Consider the following 18,676-nt stretch of genomic DNA (forward strand, 5'->3'; position numbering starts at 1 on the left):
AAAAGTGAAAAGGTATCTACCAGCCAGGATCTGGTGCTTCTAGCTGGAGGAGAAGCTAATAATTCGTACCCTTCACATCCCACAACACTTACGTGAGGACTAATGTGGATGAAAGAATCTTGGTAACCCTCTCCTAAAAAGAAAGAAGGCCTGTGTACCTTCATGTTCTTATCCTAATTTTATAAGCACATGCGCTGTAAATCAGCCCAAAAAAGCCTAAACAACTTTCTAAATAATAAGGATCTGTAAGAATTCTGAAAGTAATCTGCCTACATCTGTACCCTCTTTCCCATCCTCACTCATGATTCACAGCATCCTAATTTTTGTCTCTTTTTATTACTAATCTAAATTTTAAGCTCAAAGCCCTATCTCTGAAATGCTTTAGCAATTGAGAGCTTGTTCCTTTTTCTGAAATTGCCTGGAAGAAACTGGCTAACTTCAAATAGGAAACATTAAGAAATGACTTGAAAGTCCAAATAATTGCCTAACTTCGTATTTTATTTAATCATTTTCAATACTCAGCAAATGCATCAGCCTTAGATGGATTTAGTTTGGAGTCAGAAACTCAATTTTCCCCCTTTTCTATAGGAACTTAGAGTTGATTTGTTGGCAGTTGGCCAGACTAAAAAGAAGGAGCAGAATGAATCAGCAAGCAAATCCCCCGTTCTGGGTTCAGTTTATTTGATGGTCAACATTTTCTTCTTTTTCTTATTGTTTCTTGGAAGAGATTCTCCACTGGATCTCTGAGTCATCTAGGGAAATAGACTGGCCATGAATTACGTGCATATGAATCATCCTACACCCAGGGTCCCTTGGCCAGTATACCCAAAGCACTCAGCTATCTGCCTTGGATGAGACTCGTAGCAGGTGAGCCCAGAAAGACACTCTACCCCAGGCTGGGGGCCTTGTGACTACCTGGCAGTCGGCGAGAGGGAGCCAGATGCTGGGGACCTGCAGTGCAGTGCAGTACCTGGCGGGTTCCCTCACTCCTCAGGGGGCTTCCTGGCCTTTTTAGCCAATATACACATAGATTATACCAGAAATGCCAGGCTAATGAGAACAACGTCAGCTTACAAAAAGAGATCCAAGAAGCTGGCAGATAATTTCTGATAAAACACCACTGTAATCCTTCTTCGGAGATCAGTGATGGCCTCTTTTCTCTGACCTCTTTAATAATTCCCTGAGTTTTTTTTTTTAATTGTAAAGGAAATCATATTCACTCTAGGTAATTTAGAGACTATAAAAAGCCACAAAAAAGAAAATTAAAATCACCCACAATTCTGTCACCGTAGGATGAAATACTTGATATCTGTTTCTCCAGTCTGCATTTCCGACATACATACATAATATGTGCGTATATTTGCATTGTATCAGCTGTAAATTGAAATCACAAGATACATGCCGTTTATAACCTGCATTTTTCTTTTAATGTGTTGTATTTTTCCCAAATCTTTAAAAATTCTTCAAAAACTTAATTTTAACGCCCTCCACAGAATTCATTCACTATTATACAAGGTAGTGTGATCAACATTGTTACCTGTGAATCTTCCTCCCCATCTCTGCTGTTCCCTTAGGTCCGCTGAACTTATTTTGTTCTTATTGTTTCCTTTCTTATTGTCTGACTCTGCATACTCTCATAGAAGTTTCTAAAAACCCAAAGACTTGTTACTCTGTTGCCCAGACAAGGCAACATAGTAGATATTGGATTAATACTGGTTAAGTGAGGGCCATCTGAGTCATTTCCAGGACTTAAGTCATTTCCAGAGGTGGAATTCCTGGCACACACTGTGTGCCTTTGCCACGCTCAGTTGCCTGCCGGGAATGCCGTGGAAATCCTCACTCACTGATCTGGACGGAAGTGCCTGCCTCTGGGGACACCTGCTAACATTAGGTGTCATAAGTCTTTTGGTGTGCAGACCTCCAAGTGAAAAAATTATACTTTTTTTCAATTGCAAGTAATCATGTGTTGGTCGACCATTAATTTTTTAATTAAAGCAGTTTTCCTGTTGCTTGCCAAATATCACTCTTTTGTCCGCCTTACACTAGGAAAATCTTTTTTTTTTGTCCATTTGGTCATTTGCTTTTTGCTTTTTAAGAAATGATTTTTTTGATACATAAACATTTAGAGTCTTACCAATCTACATGACCAATCTTTTTGTTGGATGTGTTGGCTTTTGTTTCTGTGTAAACACAGAAAAAAAGCTATGCCCCAAGAACAAACAGAAATTCATTGCTTTCTTTCTAGTTCCTTTATGATTTCGTACATCTAGGTTTTTAATTCATCTGGAATTTTTTTTTTGATACATGGTATTGATCTTGCTTTTTTTTTTTTTCCTGTGCTAATTGTTCCTCCAACATCTACAAAATAGCCCATTCTTTCCCCTACTTTTAAGATGCTATTTGTATCAATTGTTAAAAGCTCATCTACTCTCAGCCTCTGGGACTTAATTCTGGATAGTTTCCTCTCTGGTTTATCTCTGAGCTTTGTATTTTGTTCCATTTATCTAATTTTGTACCAGCACCAAACCATTATATTGTATTTCTATGTCTAGTAGTGCAAACCTACTGTCATTTTTCTTCCTTTTCAAAGTGTTCTTGGCTCTTGTTACCAATTTATTTTTCTAGACCAGAGGTCAGCAAGCTTTCTGAAAAGGGCCAGATAGTAAATGTTGTAGGTTCTACAGACCATATGGTGTGTCACTGCTACTCAGCTCTGCTTCTGTAGTACAAAGTAGAAGCAGACAGTAATAGACAAAACTGTGCTCCAATGCAACTCATTTATAAAACAGGCTGTGGGTTGATTTGTCCTGAAGGCCTTAGTTTGCCAACCCCTGGTCTAGATGAATTTTTGAGTCACTGTGTCAAGTCTTTCCATACTCTTCGCTCCCCTCTCACATCTATGCAAATAGCATGTGTGTGTGAGTATGTATGTGTGTATGTATATACACACTCGTAAATAGTTTCCATATATATATACATACGTGTATATATATATATATATTACATTATATATATATATATATGGAAAGAGAGGAATTTGGTTAAAATGATGTTGTACTTATAATGATGTGGGGGAAACGTGACATCTTTATAAAATAGGGTCTTTCCCTCGGACAGCATCAAGCATTTCTTTATGTCTGTCACCAAAATTGTATGGTTTCTTTCATAGAGGTCTTGGCCAATTTCTGGTTAACTTTAATCTTCGCATTGTTCGTCATTTTAGTTGTCACTGTGACTGGGATCCGTGTTGGGAATCCTATGGCCCCCCACCTATTCTGTGATTCACTAGAAGGATCACAGGACTCAGAGGCAGTTGTACTCGGGGCTTAGCAAGGAGAAAGACCCATCAGGAGAGTCAGAGGAATCTGTCTGCCTCCCAGCAGGAGCTCGCCTAGGCCCTTCTTCCCCCCACCTAAATGGCACCATCATTCTTCTGTCTCCATTTCCAGCTTTCATCTCACTTCCAGATAGTTTCCTCTTGGGTGTGCAGAATGTGCTTTGCATTCATTGGGAGAACATGTTGCAGTGCAGGGTGGCTTGCAGAGAGGCAGGCTCGCCACATTCACTGCAGTCCTAGAGTTAAGTCCCAGAGGCTGAAGCCTCTGGAATGGTTTGTCTCCTTGCTTCTTTATTGTAACTCTTCTCTGTAGTGAACCATCAGAAGTGTTCATCTTGTTCAGCTCATTCAAATCAAAGAAGCTCCTTCATTGCAGCGCAAAGAATCTTGGAAAGCCTACGGACTATGGGCAGTAAATCTCAAGCTCTTCTTAAGACAGGTTTAACATAACCTGTTGGAAGAGATTCGTTATATCTTTGAGGTTTGACCCTGCTTTTACCAGAAAGACTAAAGGAAACAAAGCTGCTTCTGCAGCTAACCCTAACCCTAACCCTAAACAGTAAGCTTCCACACACTGCGCCGTGGCTGACCTGAGAGTGCCAACACTTCATGCTGATTCTGTAATCTTCTCACTCTCTCTCAATTGCCTTTTTTTTCCTCCAGGCCTCTGGCCCCCTAGAGGCTAAGGGGCGGCTGGAATTTTTAATTGTTTCATAGCCCTGAAATTCATCCATTAAATGGCACTCCCTGGCCTTCTGTGAGTGAGGCATTTTGAATACACATAGATCTAAGTTCATTACCGTAGGTCTGACCCTGATAGAAGTGACTTGCATGAGAGCCTCCTTCCCAGTCTGTTTGGGCAGGGGCACTGCTGCAAAGGAATGAGCAGAGAGGCTCTGAGCCCCCTTCTGATGAACTCCAGGAGGGTCCAATGTTCCAGGTCCATGCCTCATGCCTTGTGTAGGGCAAGGCTGCAGAAGGGGGCGGGTAGCCATCAGGGAGACCGCCTTCCCACTCACTGGCTTGCTGGGGTCTAAAGGAGAGCCGACAAGTCTTTAACTTTCCAAACCACCTTCTCCCGGCTTATCTCAGGATTTTGTTAATCTTTTCAGGTTTCACATCTGTGTGTCTCGCCTCCTAGGATGCTTCTCGCTCTTCCAGCCAGTTCTCTTGGTCTTCATATGTTACATTAGCAGGGAGTGCCTTGGCTCCCTGCTGTTCTATTTCAGACATCTCTTGGCCCTTTTTTTTTTTTAAATTTTATTTATTTATTCATGAGAGACACACACAGAGAGAGGCAGAGACACAGGCAGAGGGAGAAGCAAGCTCCGCGCAGAAAACCTGATGAGGGACTCAATCCCCAACCCGGAATCACGTCCTGAGCTGAAGGCAGACGCTCAACCGCTGAGCCACCCAGGCGTCCCTACCCTTTTATTTCTATTCATGTTTGTATTTCAGACATATTTCTTGCTGATAGCAGGCAGGGGTGTGCTGCGTTGTATATGAAACTAGGCAGGGACCTAGCCCAGGGAAGGACAGTCAGGGCCTCTTCACATGAATGTATTATGGACTTACAAGACCTTTAAGATGTAGGTTTAGTCATGAGTTGGAGGGGGCTGTGCATGGAGAATGCTGCATCCTGGATTAGGTTTTTTCCATAAGCGCAGGCCACCCTTCTCTCCCTTCCTATCACTTTGTGGATCTGGCCATTTATCCATAGGTACTCAGGAAACACCAATTAATTTTGATATTAGCCCCAACAAAACATAATTAAGAAAGGTAAGGTAGCTCCAAAAATACTGTGTATCTGTTTCCAAAACTGCCTACCTTTCTCCTATCTTCCCATTTTTACAAATTATCCAAACCAACATCCATTATCATTAAACTGAATAATTGAGGAATACTCCAAATACAATCATGATGGCTCAAAGACTTTGCTAAGCTCTCTCACCGGTTTTTAAACATTGACTCTAAGTGGTTCCTTGATTCCAGTGGGGAAAAAAAAGAGCCTCAGTCCATTTCATGTGCCCCTGACTGGTGGGGACAATGTGACCCTAGCATAGCTCCTGCATGTGACCCCCCCCCATAACTGAATGTCCCTTGGATCTATTTCAGAGTTCCCTGAAAAGAAGAGGCAACCGAGAAACGTACAAAGAAAAGAAAACCTTTAACCAGGTAAGCAGAGGCATTGTTCTAATGTTACATCTCATGAGGGGCAGTCACTTCATTTTGAATTGTCTCAAAAGTGTTAGCATTGCCTTTAAAATATTCAAAGAAACATTACCTGCCAAAAAAATGTGGACTCATTCAAAATCTCCATAGGGTGAAAAGGTTCACTCTAAACCACCAGCTTCTCTGTTTTTGTTTCTCGCCCTGATAAGCTGGTGACTTCTTCAAGAAAGACGAGAACAAACGGACTCTGCAAAACATAATTTGATATAATTTAGGGCTCTCTGGCAGTACTCACAAATGATAAAACATATTTTGGCCTTCAGCATCATTCACACAGTAAAATAGTATGGCCTCTGTGCTGTTGGGTCATTCATAAGCTATTGTTTTAGGTATTGGGTTGGTTTTTTTTGTTTGTTTGTTTGCTTGTTTTTTAATGTGCCAGCTGAACAGTATCCTAAACTGTCCTAATTAAAAGTGAAATGGTCTCACTGGGAGATGGCACAAGCCTCACCCTTTCTGTGTACACAACTTGTGTTCTGCAGAACTTCCTGAGCTCTTCTGAACACTTGCTTTACTGGATTCCTTTCTTCTTCTTCTTCTTTTCTGAAGAAAAAAAAAAAAAGGATCTTGCTAGCATTAGGTATTGGAGAGAACAAAGGCCTGAGTGGGGTATCAGCTCCCCGAGTTCTCAGAGCAAGGAGTAATTTGATAGGCGCAAGAAGTCCCAGTAACTTGGAGTTCCACTGGCCTGCCCCGTGAACTCCACCCTCAATTGGCTTTAGTTGTGCCGTTATCCAAACTCACTGATGCCCAGCATAGCCTTCAAGGAGGGCTGGGCCATGTGAAGAAGGAAGAATGTCAAAGATTAACCTTTCCCTTTGGGCTTCTCTACTCCCCTAATCTCACTTTGACATCTACTGATAACAGGGAAACTAAAATCTGCAGGCTCTGTGCTGGGGTCTTGGACCCTCATGGGCTTCGAGTACATTTCAGCTTCTTGGCTCTTGAGCAGGGAGGATCTCCCTTAAAAGGGTAACCTCTTCCCCATTCTGGAATGACCAGCATGGCACTGCAGTCTCCTGTGGGTGACTCAGGCTGAGCAACACTCAGGAGTGTTTGTGAAATACTCCGGGCACCGGGAATGTGTTCCGCTCCCCCTCTGCCTGTACTATCATTGAGAAAGGAGTTTCTGTCCAGCAGAGTGGTGGAACCGAGCGCCTTGGAAACTGCAGGTCTACAACCAAAACTCAAAGGAAACTGGCACCCCGGCGCAAGGTAGGAATGTGCGTAGTCAGCGCTTGGGGTGCTGGCTGGACGTCAGACTTGCAAGCCAAAGAATATATACCCAGAGCGATATATTTTTGTTGCTTGACAAGGCCTTTTCCGGCTGGTGGTGGTGGTGGTGGTGGTGGTGGTGGTGGTGATGGCGATGGTCCCATGTGTGTCCTCCCTTCTGTACCATGCTTGCCTTCTCTGCCTGCAACAGGACCTGTGTGTGTGGAAAGTCTGACTGGACCTTCTGCATTGATTCTGCATTCCTGGAGCTATCTCATGATCTTTTGAAACCAGAGCTTGGTATCCTTCAGCTCAGGATTCAGCCTAGACCCTCCCCTGGAATTTGGCAGAGTGTTAGAAAGTGTGTAGTTACAAGATGGGAATCCAGCCTCCTGCTGCTCCCACTGAGGCTGTGATTCCCCATCTTCTGAGAAGGAGTAGCTCCCTGCCCCTAGAACAGGCTGAGCCTGGCTCCCCAGGCCTCCCCCTCCCACACCTGGGCAGCGCCCAGCTCCAGCCACCCAGACCAGAGTGGGCAAGTCTGACCCTTCTGCCAAATGCATACATTCCCTCGGCTTCAGAGATTGCCTTTCTTTGGAAAACTGCTTTAGCACTGGTGGCAGATCTAAGTGTCATGCATGCGTATTGAGTAGAAATGACAAGATGCTTTAATCATGTTAGAATTCCTGGTATGTGTGTGTAGTTTCTGCTTTTAAGGAACAAGACTTTCGGGATACTTTATCAGTCTTCAGGTAACCTATGCATTGGACCCTCCTTGAAGTGTGTCCTAGAATCTTGCTTCTTGAATGGACAGGGGTCTCAGTTCAAGGAGGAGGAGAACAATTCTGGTTGTAGTCAGATTTGTGGGGAGTGGTGGACAGGGGAGAGGAGATGTGAGGTTTAAGGTTTCCGGAAATGACAGTGATGTGAGAGCTCTGTGAGATTGTCTACCCTGAGCACTTGGAGCTGAGTGTTTCAGAACCGTTGGGGAAGGCCTGGGTTCCCCAGACCTCTCAGAGATCCCACCCCTTTACTCAGTTTCTGAGTTCAACTTTTAGGGGAAGACCCTCAGGAAAGATCCCCCAGGACTCCCAGATCTTGGTCTGAGACCAAAACTGCCTGATCTATGCAGGTAATGCTGCCCCTTGTCTGCCCATTTCCAACCTTCCTCCACCATACTAGGGCCTCAAGAGCTGCAGATGTCCATGGAAGTGGGGGCCGGACATTGGTCACAGTAGGTGGTCATGCCCATTCCTGGGTCTGCCCAGGCTCCAAGTGGGCAGGTGGTGGCATCCCCTTGGATCTGGTGATGTTCTCTTCCATGATACTAACTGCTGTCCACAGGCACCAAGATGAATTTCTCTGCACTTCAGGGTGGAGACAGGACCATTTAGGTGATTTGGGACAAAGAACATATGCTGGCTATCAAGTGAATTTTGGGGCCAGGAGCACCTCACTGTCTTCCCATCCTAGGCTTTTCACTCTCAAACTAATCCTTTTACATAGTGTTCACAGTCTGTCTCCACTGGGATGTATGTTTGCCCATTTAAACTCCGTTTCTTCCTGTGAACAGCAGAGACCTCTTTCTGTGTATTTGGATGCACAGATTCTTGTAAATCTATTTTTATCAAATAATTACAAGGCTGCTTTTGATCTGTTTTCGACAGTTTTAAGAAGCTGGGGTCAATTAAAAGTAATGTACCAGTTTCTGATACATAATGATTCCCGACATTCACTGAAAGAATGAATGAATCAACAAACAAACATGCAAAAAATCATGCTTTTTCCCTTAGTATTAGGATTATATACAATGTGTCTTTACAGCCACATGGCCTTTGGCTCCCAGTTGGCCTTAGATTTTTCTTCCCTGTCACGTCATTTTTGTTTCCTTCCATGGGTTTGGGCTGTAGGAGTCAGGATCTAGGCAGGATAGAAGGAGGACAGTTGGGAGACACCAAGGTGGGTATTTGTATATCTTGCTACCCAATGGGGAGCATGCAGGAAGAACATGGCAAAGAATGAGCCCTATTCCCTGAGTGTGAAAGCTGCCTAACCATTTGAGCACAAAAAATGATCTGAAAGTTCATTCTTCCCCAGAGGTGACTTGCTCAGGAGATTAGTTTGATGACTCTCCCTCCCCTGGGGCTGCTGGGGAATGGCTACCATGGACCTCATTGTTAAGTCTCTCTGGGTGATGGGGAAGCCTTTGCCAAGGACTTTGTCCTTCTGAAGCTTCTGATAGCCAATCAAAGAGGAATGATTCATGCAATCGCTCATTTTTCCCATTCACTGAATGGGACTAGTAAATACTTGTGTAAGCCCACATCAGAGTCCATATGATTCTCAGGCATTGGGATCTGCCCTGGAAAGGCAGAGTCAACTTCCCAAATGGTCCTAAATATGCCTTCAGGACCTCAGCCACATCATATGGGCTTTTAGTAGCAGAGAGTGCTTTGGTGACCCTCCAGAACCTCTAGCGATTTCAGTGAGAACCACTTCCCTGGTTTTGAAACACTTAACTCTGGCCTTGAGTTTCTGAGTTTCATCTCCCGCTATGTTGCAGCAAGTAAAGGGAGTGAAACAGAAGCAAAGGCTCTGACGTGGCCCTTGCCTGGTGAAACGTTGTCAGTAACTCAGGGGTTAGGTCTATGGTAACAGTTCATCCTAACTGAAAGAGCATGGTACTTACTCCACCTCCAAAGGCAGGTTCCAAAGCCCCTCCTGCCTTTCATCCCATGTCTGTCCTCATGTCATCCTTGTGATACACTGGAGCAGGGGAGGCCAGGGGAGGAATAGAGGTGAATTGCCATGTCTCAGGGTCTCAGAACATCTGGGCAGTGCCAGGCTCTGATCGGGGCTTCCCCGTGCTGGTAATACCAGTGGGTGGCTGGCCACTCTACATGAGGGAGGTCCACACTGTGGAGGGAGGGAGGGACAACAGGTAGAAGCAGCTACTGAAGCCTGTCTGCTATTCCAGGCTTAGTGAGGGACTCTGGTACCTCTCAGGGGCTCTGGTACCTGGTACTGGTGATTAGTCAGATTGGACCCACAAAGTGAAATGAAGGACCACTGTGTTGCCCACAGGCACTGGGCTGCATTTCATTTTCCATCCCCTTCACCCATCACCTGTATGATGGACTCCATGTACCTGTTTTTTCCAAATGCACTGTTTGGTTTCTTTGGTTTCTGTGACAAAGCAACAGATAGGCCTTTGCAGTGTTCCCTCTGTGAAGGCCTGGGCTCACCTTGGCTCTTCCTTGGCTCCTTCTACCTGTAACTCGATGCACTGATAGAAATATCATTGTTTTGTGTTTGTGTGTGTGTGTGTGTTGGGGGCGAGGTGCGAGGGAAATCATCCAAAACACGAACATTTGGTATTTTCAAATAACCCTTCTCTCGGGCTGTTCTCTCCTGGCAGGATGACAGTGCCGATTTGAAGTGCCAGCTTCAGTTTGCCAAAGAGGAAGGCTCCCTGATGCGTAAAAAGATGGCCAAGCTGGGGAAGGAGAAGGACGAGCTGGAACAGGAGCTCCAGAAGTACAAGGCCCTCTATGGGGACGTGGACAGCCCCCTCCCCACGGGGGAAGCCGGGGGGCCGCCCAGCACCAGGGAGGCTGAGCTGAAGCTGCGCTTGAAGTTGGTGGAGGAAGAGGCCAACATCTTGGGCCGAAAGATTGTGGAGCTGGAGGTGGAGAACCGAGGCCTCAAAGCAGAGATGGAGGACATGAGGCTCCAGTACGAGCGAGAGGGTACAGGCCGGGACCACATCACAGGCATTCCTACCTCACCCTTCGGTGACTCCCTGGAGTCCTCGACAGAGCTCCGCCGGCACCTGCAGTTCGTGGAGGAGGAAGCGGAGCTGCTCCGGAGGTCCATATCTGAGATCGAAGACCACAACCGGCAGCTGACCCATGAGCTGAACAAGTTCAAGTTTGAGCCTCGGCCAGAGCCAGGGTGGCTGGCGGATGGCGCGGGCAAGGGCGTGGGCAGCGGGGCCCCTCTGCAGGAGGAGCTCAAGTCGGCGCGGCTACAGATCAACGAGCTGAGTGGGAAGGTGCTGAAGCTGCAGTATGAGAACCGGGTGCTACTGTCCAATGTGCAGCGCTATGACCTGGCTGCCCACCTAGGCCTGCGTGCCCCCAGCCCCCGGGACAGCGACGCAGATAGCGACCAGGGCAAGAAGGAAAGCGACGGGGAGGAAGGCCGCCAGCCCCAGCCCAAGCGGGAGGGCCCTATTGGTGGGGAGAGCGACTCAGAGGAGATGTGCGAGAAGACGTCGGGCTTCGGCAGTGGAAAGCCATCGGAGGCGAGCGAGCCGTGTCCCGCCGAGCTCCTGCGGGCCAGGGAGGACACCGAGTGCCTGGCGAGCATAAAGCACGAGGCTGAGCGCCTGGAGCGAACAGTGGAGCGCCTCATCACGGACACCGCGGGCTTCGGGGACGATGTGGGGCTGCTGGGCAGTGGCGAGGCCTTGCCAGGGCCCGACATCCAGGGGGCGGGGGGGACAGGCGAGGGGGGCAAGAAGGAGCCCCCACTGCTGGGGACCATCAACTCGAGGATGAAGGCTTTCAGGAAGGAGCTGCAGGCCTTTCTGGAGCAGGTGAACCGAATCGGGGATGGCCTGCGGGAGCGCCTGGAAGGCCTGTCCCCCCTGCCTCACCTCACAGAGTCTTCCAGCTTTCTCTCCACCGTCACTTCCGTGTCCCGGGACTCCCCCGTCGGGAACCTGGGGAAGGAGCTGGTCCCGGACCTGCAGGTAAGGGGGCTCCTGGCTCTGCCTCCCTGCTCCGTTTTGCTCTTCCTCCTTCTTGCTGGCATTGCTGCACTTGAACTCATTCTGCTCACGGCTGCTTGGTTATGATTTCAAACCTGCATTGTACTAAAGCCTCAAGTGTCAACCAAATCCTTTCTATTGGTTGGGTTTCTTTTTTTTTTTTTTTTTTTTTAGTTTTATTTTATTTCCCTGTTTCTTTTTCCTCCCCTTCTTCTTCTTCTTTTTTTTTTTTTTTTTTTTTTTTTTTAACTGCGCCGGTGCTCTTGGCTTAGAGGCCCTCCCTCATGACACAAGGCTCACCCCAATGGAAGCGATAGGGGTCGACGCAGTCTGTCCTTTCTCCTTTTTTTTTTTTTTTTTTTTTTTGATGTCTCAAATGACCAGCTGTCTTGATGAAGAAGCCAGAGAAGTTTAAACAAAGTACAAACTCATTTCACAGTCAGGATACTTAGCAGACTCGCCCAGGAGCATTTGCATCCCTACTTGGGTTGATGGCCAAAGGGACGCAGTACAGGTCTGAAAGGCCCTAGGCAGCCACTCCCACTGGAAGATGAGCCAGAGTGGGGAGCTGGCCCCAGGAGAAAGATGGTTCTGACGGAGAAAGTCGCTGCCCTCCCCAAGCCGAGGGTGAGGGCGGAGTGGAGTGGCCTTCCAAGGACTGCTTTCCTATGCATCGCCCTTGGGTGCATGACCCAGCTGCCGCCTGGATTATGGCTTTTGCTGCTCGACCACAAGCGAGGAAGGAGGAGCCTTGTTTCCGTATCCTTCATGGGTAGTGTGCTTGCGGTGGAGTCTCCGATTCACGCATCCCCATTGCATGCGCCTCATAACCGGTGTTCCGCCTTCCTCCCCATTGTTTCCCTTTTTGCTTTTCAGACCTTTCAGCTACCATTTTGCTCATCCCCATCTGGGTTCTGTTCTTGTGGCTCTCTTTCCCGGCACTGCATCTGTTCCCGCTCTTCCCCATCCGGTGGTGGTGTCTGTGGTCTCTGTTACCCATCTTTGTTTTCTTTAGCCTCCCCTCCCTACCCCTACCCCCTTATCCTTCATTGTTTATTTAAAATTCAGAACCAAACCCAACCCAATCCCTCCCCTGCACCTAAACAGTCCAAACTGAGAGGTCAGCTGGAGTGGCAGCCGGGGCAGGAGTGCGGGGACGAGCCAGAGCAGCTGCACCGCCGCGCTGATGGGGACGTCGGGAGCTGCCGGCAGGGAGGCCAGAGCTGCTTCAGTCTAGAGGTCAGCGCCTGGCTGGTCCCATCGGCTGGCAACCCCTGCCCTGCCCTCCCATCCCTTCTTGGGCTGTGTGGCTGGCTGTGTGATGTTTCCTACCGGGGTCTGGGCCCCTCCAGGGACATGGTGGGCGGATATGCAACCAGGCGGGGCTTCACTGAAATCCAAGTCCATTGCATGCAACTGGAATGGGAGGGTCTGCTCAGGGTGAATGCGGGAGAACTGCCAGCACCCTGGGTCAGGCGACCATCGTCCTGCCTGTGGACGCCTGGACATGTAGCAAGACATAGGGGACTAACCTGTGAGTGTCCTGTAGCTTTGTGTCCAACAGTCAAGAAAACAGGTATGAAAACCAAGCATTGTCTTTGCTGGTCTGGAGGAAACTGTCCTTCCCTGTGTCTCATGTGGCCTGTCCTGTAGTTGCCAGTGACAGTGCTCCAGCCAGGGGCCAGAATCAGGGAGTGTACTCCCAGCGCTGGGGGCTCTTCAGTATTCTCTGTCACCATAGCCACCTCTTGTCAACAAAGCTCCCAGCGACCATAGAGGCCACCATAGATACTCCATCACATGAAACAGTTGTCAGCAGTCCTGGCAGTGACAAGCTCTTCCTGGCAAGTAATTCCACCCACCACAGAGAGACAGGTGTCCCTGAGGAATGAATCCCTGGCTCTGATACTGCTGGTCATGGCAGGTTATTGCAAGGATAGAGCCATGTGCCACATTCAAAAAGGTCTAGCTGAAAATTCTTAATTCATCAGTCCCCGAGGGATGTTACTGCTCAGCTCTAAGGGACCTGGTGGCTTCCAGGCAGCAGGTGTGACAAAGACACTGAAGCTCACACAGCAAAAAAAGTCAGGCATTTGACTAGGGATTGATGCTCAGGGAGGCACTTGGGGCAGAGTAGCGCCTGCACCTTTCAGCTCACCTTGTGGACAGTGCCTTGTTTTGCTGTGGGTCCTGCCGTCACAGGTGCACATGGAACTGCTGGCTTACCCAGGCCTGAATTCACAGATCTCCCATCTGGGCTTTTCCCTTGTCCTATAGGAGAGAGTAGGTCACATCTCTACCCTCATTGATTTGGGCACACAGTAACATGAAAACTACCCTCGAAAAGCTTACATAAAAACAAATGTGGGTTTGGTGACTCCTGTGTCTTACAACTCTCTGAAACTTCCACAATAAGCTCCTTCCATCAGCCTGTGCCCCACAAAGGGTCTTCATCTGAGAATGCTGGTTGCCTGAGCAGTAGCACACTCACAATTATGTACATTTCAGAAGAATTGACTTATTCATCTCCAGGATGACAGCCTCAGGAAAGCATACTTCCTAGTCTTCCATGAACACTACACTAGCTCTTTCTAGCAGGGATGCCACTCTGTGCTAGAATCAACTCTGGCATGGGCATCAGGGGCCCTGGGCTCTAGCCTAGCTCTGTCCATTACCAGCTTTGTTTCTCAAGAAAGTCTCAGCCCCTGTTTTCTCATCTTTGAAATGGGAAGAAAAATACTGTCCTATCTGCTTTATGTGATTATATGTGGATGATTCCCAGAGCCGAGGAGCCGTTGGCTGAGAAAGTAACCATGAATGATGCTGAATACTGTGTGAATTAAAGTCTGACTAATAATAAAGAGCCAAGTGTGTCCTGCCACCAAAGACTGCCAGGTGGGAAGGGGTGTCCTAGCTCTGCTCGCTATGGGTCCAATCTCCTCTGCCCACTGTAGCCCTTTCTCATTTTTCCCTGGCAGTTTCCTGATCCTATCTAAGCATGGCTCTGGCTTAACACGGCAGCCCTGTTCTCTGGGATAGCTGTTTGAGGATAGCTGCTGCTTCCTTCCCATATGGTCATCACTCAAGGCATGTCACATGTCACCTTGTTTAGCTAAACTCTGATAAAATGTTGCTTAACACTGGGGCATTGATAATTTTCCCCGTTGCCTGCTGTCTACACGCATGGCATCACGTAGCTTTGGAAACCAGCAGCTTTGGAGAGAGAAACCTAGTTGGTTGAATCAAACTGAGTGTTGTGGGAAGATACACCTCCAGAAGAGGTAGATTATCAGAGCTAGCTGGTGCCATGTGAAGACTTGGGGTCACTGCACAATGTAGCTCAGAAGGGAATGTCAGATCTTCAGGCTAATTTCCTCCATTCCGTGAACAAGAAAATGGAGGTCCGAGAGTGAGGTGGCTCGCCAGGAAACCCCTCGGGGGGGTTTGGTGGATGAGTGGTCTAGAACAGTCTTCTTGCGCCTGCTTCAGCCCTCTCCCCACCTTGCCATGAGGAGCGCTGCTCAGAAGAGCTCCATCTCCTTGAGGTCACTCAGGTCACTGACTACACATCTGGCTCTCTTGCCATGGTATGTTGCTTCCTTTGAACATCTGTTCGATTTCCTTTAATCTTACAGAGCTTGATGAGAAAATTTTAAAACTCATGGTGAAAGGCAAGCATAATTTCCTAAAAGGAATAGTATTAATCAAAGACTTAGACATCTTTTGTTCTGACTTCTTTATCCTCTAAGGCATTTCACATGGAAGACTCTCAATTACGTATGCAAACACATTATATTTTAAAATATTTTTTAAAAGATAAAACATATCCTAGGACCACTTTGATAGCTCTGTAGTTCTTCCTTTCATGAGAGGAGACCAACATAGATCCCTCATAGAGTCACAGTCTTAGAGGACCTGCTCTGTCCCTGTGGAGCATGTCCCCTGCTTAGTTTGATCTTTCAGTACTATGGTGAGTTGAAGAACTGTACAATGGACAATGCTAGAGGCAGAACTCTTAGAAGTCTTTTAATGAAAACATCCATGGATCCATTGGCCACAACTTTCCTGTGAGGCTATCATGGAAAACTATACACAGAGCTCCGGTCAGTGAGCAGAGCAGCCTGACCCAGACGCTGCTCCTGGTGAAGATTCCCACGTGGGCCTGACAGCACAGAGCACCACCAAAAGTGCAGGAAAGGTACACTTGGTCACTTGGATCTAGAATGAGGCCAAGACTGAAGCCAACATGCCTCAAGCAGTGCTCTTACTTCCTCTAACATTGTCCTTGAAATTAACTAATTGTTGGTGCAAGCCAATTACTACTACACATGTGTGAATTTCCCTTAGGTCTGTCCTTAGTTTCTTGGGGTTGGGAGCTGATAGGACACCTAGTATCAATAGCTTAAAAGAGGAAAAAAAACTTGCTGTATTTAAGCTGGAGTTTTTAAAAAGCATCAATTTCTCAAGTTCCATGTGTGAGATGCCTTCTATGCTTTTTTACCTTATAGATTTTCATATTTGGAGTAAGAGGAGAGAAGATGTCTTGTTATTTTGGGATATATGGACATTTGGGCCAGATTAAACCACTACTTCCAGTACTAGTACCACTAGCAGCGATAGCACCAAGAAGGAGAGAAAGAAAAGCCACATTGTAACACTCCAGAATTTCAGGAGATGACAAATCTGTGCAACAGAAGGCCTACTGCTCAGATAGTGTATATGCTAATCTTAGGAAGAGAGAGGATGATCCACACCCAGCACTCTTGAAACAGTTATAGGCAGAAAAAGCTGACGTCAGAATGCACTAATACCCACTAACCCATTAAATGCAAGTGTACCAAAATTAGCAGCTCAGGGGGGGTACAAAACAGACTTCAGAAGGACAGATATTTCTGGCGCCTATTCATCTCAGTAGATGTTAACTAGATTCTCCTACCATGCACCAGATTTCTTCCCTGACTTTGCTCCCTGTGGCTTTTGACAGATCTGCTAAGAGATTCTAACTTGTTAAAAGAGAGCAGTGCATAGAATGTGCAGCTTGGAATGTGCAGGGCACCTTAAAAATAGTCCTGAATGAGAAGTGGCCAAGCATGGGCACTGGTCACATTTCAGACATAAATGAAACCAAACCTGTGCCCAGAGGATTGAGTTTCTAGATCAGAAATCTCAAAGAGCTCTTTTCCCTAGCTCCTCCTTTGATCCCTTAATCAACAATGCACATGAAGCATTTGTGACTCCTCATGCCCCAGCTGTGAATATAGCAGCCACGATAAAATGACGTGGGGTTTTATGCCAAGTATGTGGACACATGTGTTGATCTCATATATGGCTTTTGGAAGAAGCAGTAACAAAACTGGCCAGAACAAAATGGAACTCACCAGAAAATGAAGTCCTGGAGATAGAAGTAGAATAGAATCCTAATATTTAAGTAGCATTGTTTATAGGGACTGTAATGAAAAACATCCCTGTTTTTGCTTGGAGGTAATGCAGGTATCTTCTTAAGTGTGGAAAGTGATCTATAAGCCACTCTCTCTGAAGATGTCCAGGAAATTAGCACTGTCAGTTGGTGTAGGACCCAACTGCGGGGAAAGCATGGGCAGTGGCTTTCAGAACACTGCCAGGGAAGGTGGTTGTGACGTCAAGGTTGGTACATCTCCATAGCCTTGGGATCAAGTTGAGGATGGTATTTGTTTCAATAGACTGACTTCGAAGAGAGGTCAATTTGTTTGATGTATAACCAGAATCTTAGGTAAGTTGGGGAAAGGATGGTTTTTTTAGAAGCAACACTTTGGGAACTTGGTGATGAAGGGAAGACTTTATTTTCTAGAGGAGATCGATGTGTCATGGGAACACTTTCTCCCCATGGATGTGGTTGGATGCAGTTATATGACAGTAAAATAATTCTGGACTGAAACTTTGACCATAGCCTGTTTGTATTTTGTTTTTTGTAACACTGGAGTGACAGCATCCCAGCTAGGAACAGTTACTTGTCTGCAGGAGTTTTAAAATTCCATTAGCAAAAATGGGCAATAAAGGAAAGTAAAACTTCTAGTAGATGAAGAGGCTCTAACAGTTCTTGTTGTTAAGCAGTCTCCGCAGATGATGCGGAGCCACTGTAGGTAAATTTGATGCCTCAGGTGAACAACTTCACAGGACTTAAGTGGTCCTTTTCTGTGACCCTTCAGATGTGGTTCTAACAGAGGGACACATTTTTAAATCAAACAATGCTGAAGTATGAGACTCATTTATTTGTTTAAAATAAAAACAGTTTATGCACATTATTTATTAAAACCAAACTACCTCATTTAGTTTAATATATAGAAACTAAATTAACAGATCTTTGGTTTTCATGTAAGAAAGTCTTCCTGAGGATACTTTTTTCAGTGTCTATTCATATGGAGCCTTGGGTTAGTATCAGATGCATCAAAATATGGAAGATTTTTATATCTTAAATGTACAGACTAATGAATACCTAAAAAGTAAAGCTGGGAAGAGAGTAGCCTAGGTCACCTGAAGACACTCCTGTGCAAAATACCTAAACCTCCAGAAAGGACACCCCAGGAGGGTGAGGATTTGGGGGCATTTCTACATCCTCCTAAATCCCCAGTACAGTGATGAGTACTATAGGTGCTCAATAAATACTTGTTGAATCAAGTGCTGCATAAAATATAAAATGTCCTTTTAAATATGTAGCTGGATTCCCCCAAAATTTAGGAAAATCTTCAGGAGTTGGAATTAATTTCAGAAGTGAACATCAGAGCAGCAGAATCTGTGCTTTAGGTAAGCAGGTTAGGGGGATGGTTGCCAGAATTGATAGCCCAGAGCCTTGTTATTAATAGCTGCACAGGGACAGAGCCTTGGGCCCAACACAGAGAGAACAATGATCCAGAGCCCCCAAGGGCTGCACACTGTGTAGGTCTCACCCGAGAGACATCTGCCTGCTGGTAGAGGGAAGCTTGTCTACCAACATGAAGTCTCCCCTGCATAATCATACTGACAGCTTCACCAGCATCGGCTTTGAACTGATGTCACCTGGTGGTCCTAGGAGTCCCCAAGTCCTATGAGTCCCCAACTGATGTCACCTAGGAGTCCCCAAGAAAGGAAAGTTCATGTTCTGT

At 46.4% G+C, this 18,676-nt stretch overlaps 1 protein-coding gene across 11 annotated transcripts in view; it reads left to right on the forward strand.

Annotated features, from left to right (window-relative positions):
• The window catches only part of MTCL1 (microtubule crosslinking factor 1), a 131,458-nt gene that overhangs the window by 73,584 nt on the left and 39,198 nt on the right, over positions 1-18,676 (forward strand). For 8 of the 11 annotated variants that reach the window (XR_008664224.1, XR_008664222.1, XR_008664223.1 and 5 more), the window contains exons 4-6: positions 5,453-5,512; positions 10,203-11,540; positions 12,666-12,797. Coding sequence is in view for 8 of the 11 variants with exons in the window: in XM_055323585.1 (XP_055179560.1) it covers positions 5,453-5,512; positions 10,203-11,540; positions 12,666-12,797 (1,530 nt within the window). In the remaining 3 variants the exon portion in view is untranslated. Of the gene's footprint in view, positions 1-5,452; positions 5,513-6,706; positions 6,785-10,202; positions 11,541-12,665; positions 12,798-18,676 lie in introns of all 11 variants that reach the window. The other 3 variants (XM_055323589.1, XM_055323590.1, XM_055323592.1) reach the window with 3 other exon arrangements.

The sequence above is a fragment of the Nyctereutes procyonoides genome, unplaced genomic scaffold, assembly GCF_905146905.1.
Source record: "Nyctereutes procyonoides isolate TBG_1078 unplaced genomic scaffold, NYPRO_anot_genome, whole genome shotgun sequence".
Classification (NCBI taxonomy): Eukaryota; Metazoa; Chordata; class Mammalia; order Carnivora; family Canidae; genus Nyctereutes; species Nyctereutes procyonoides.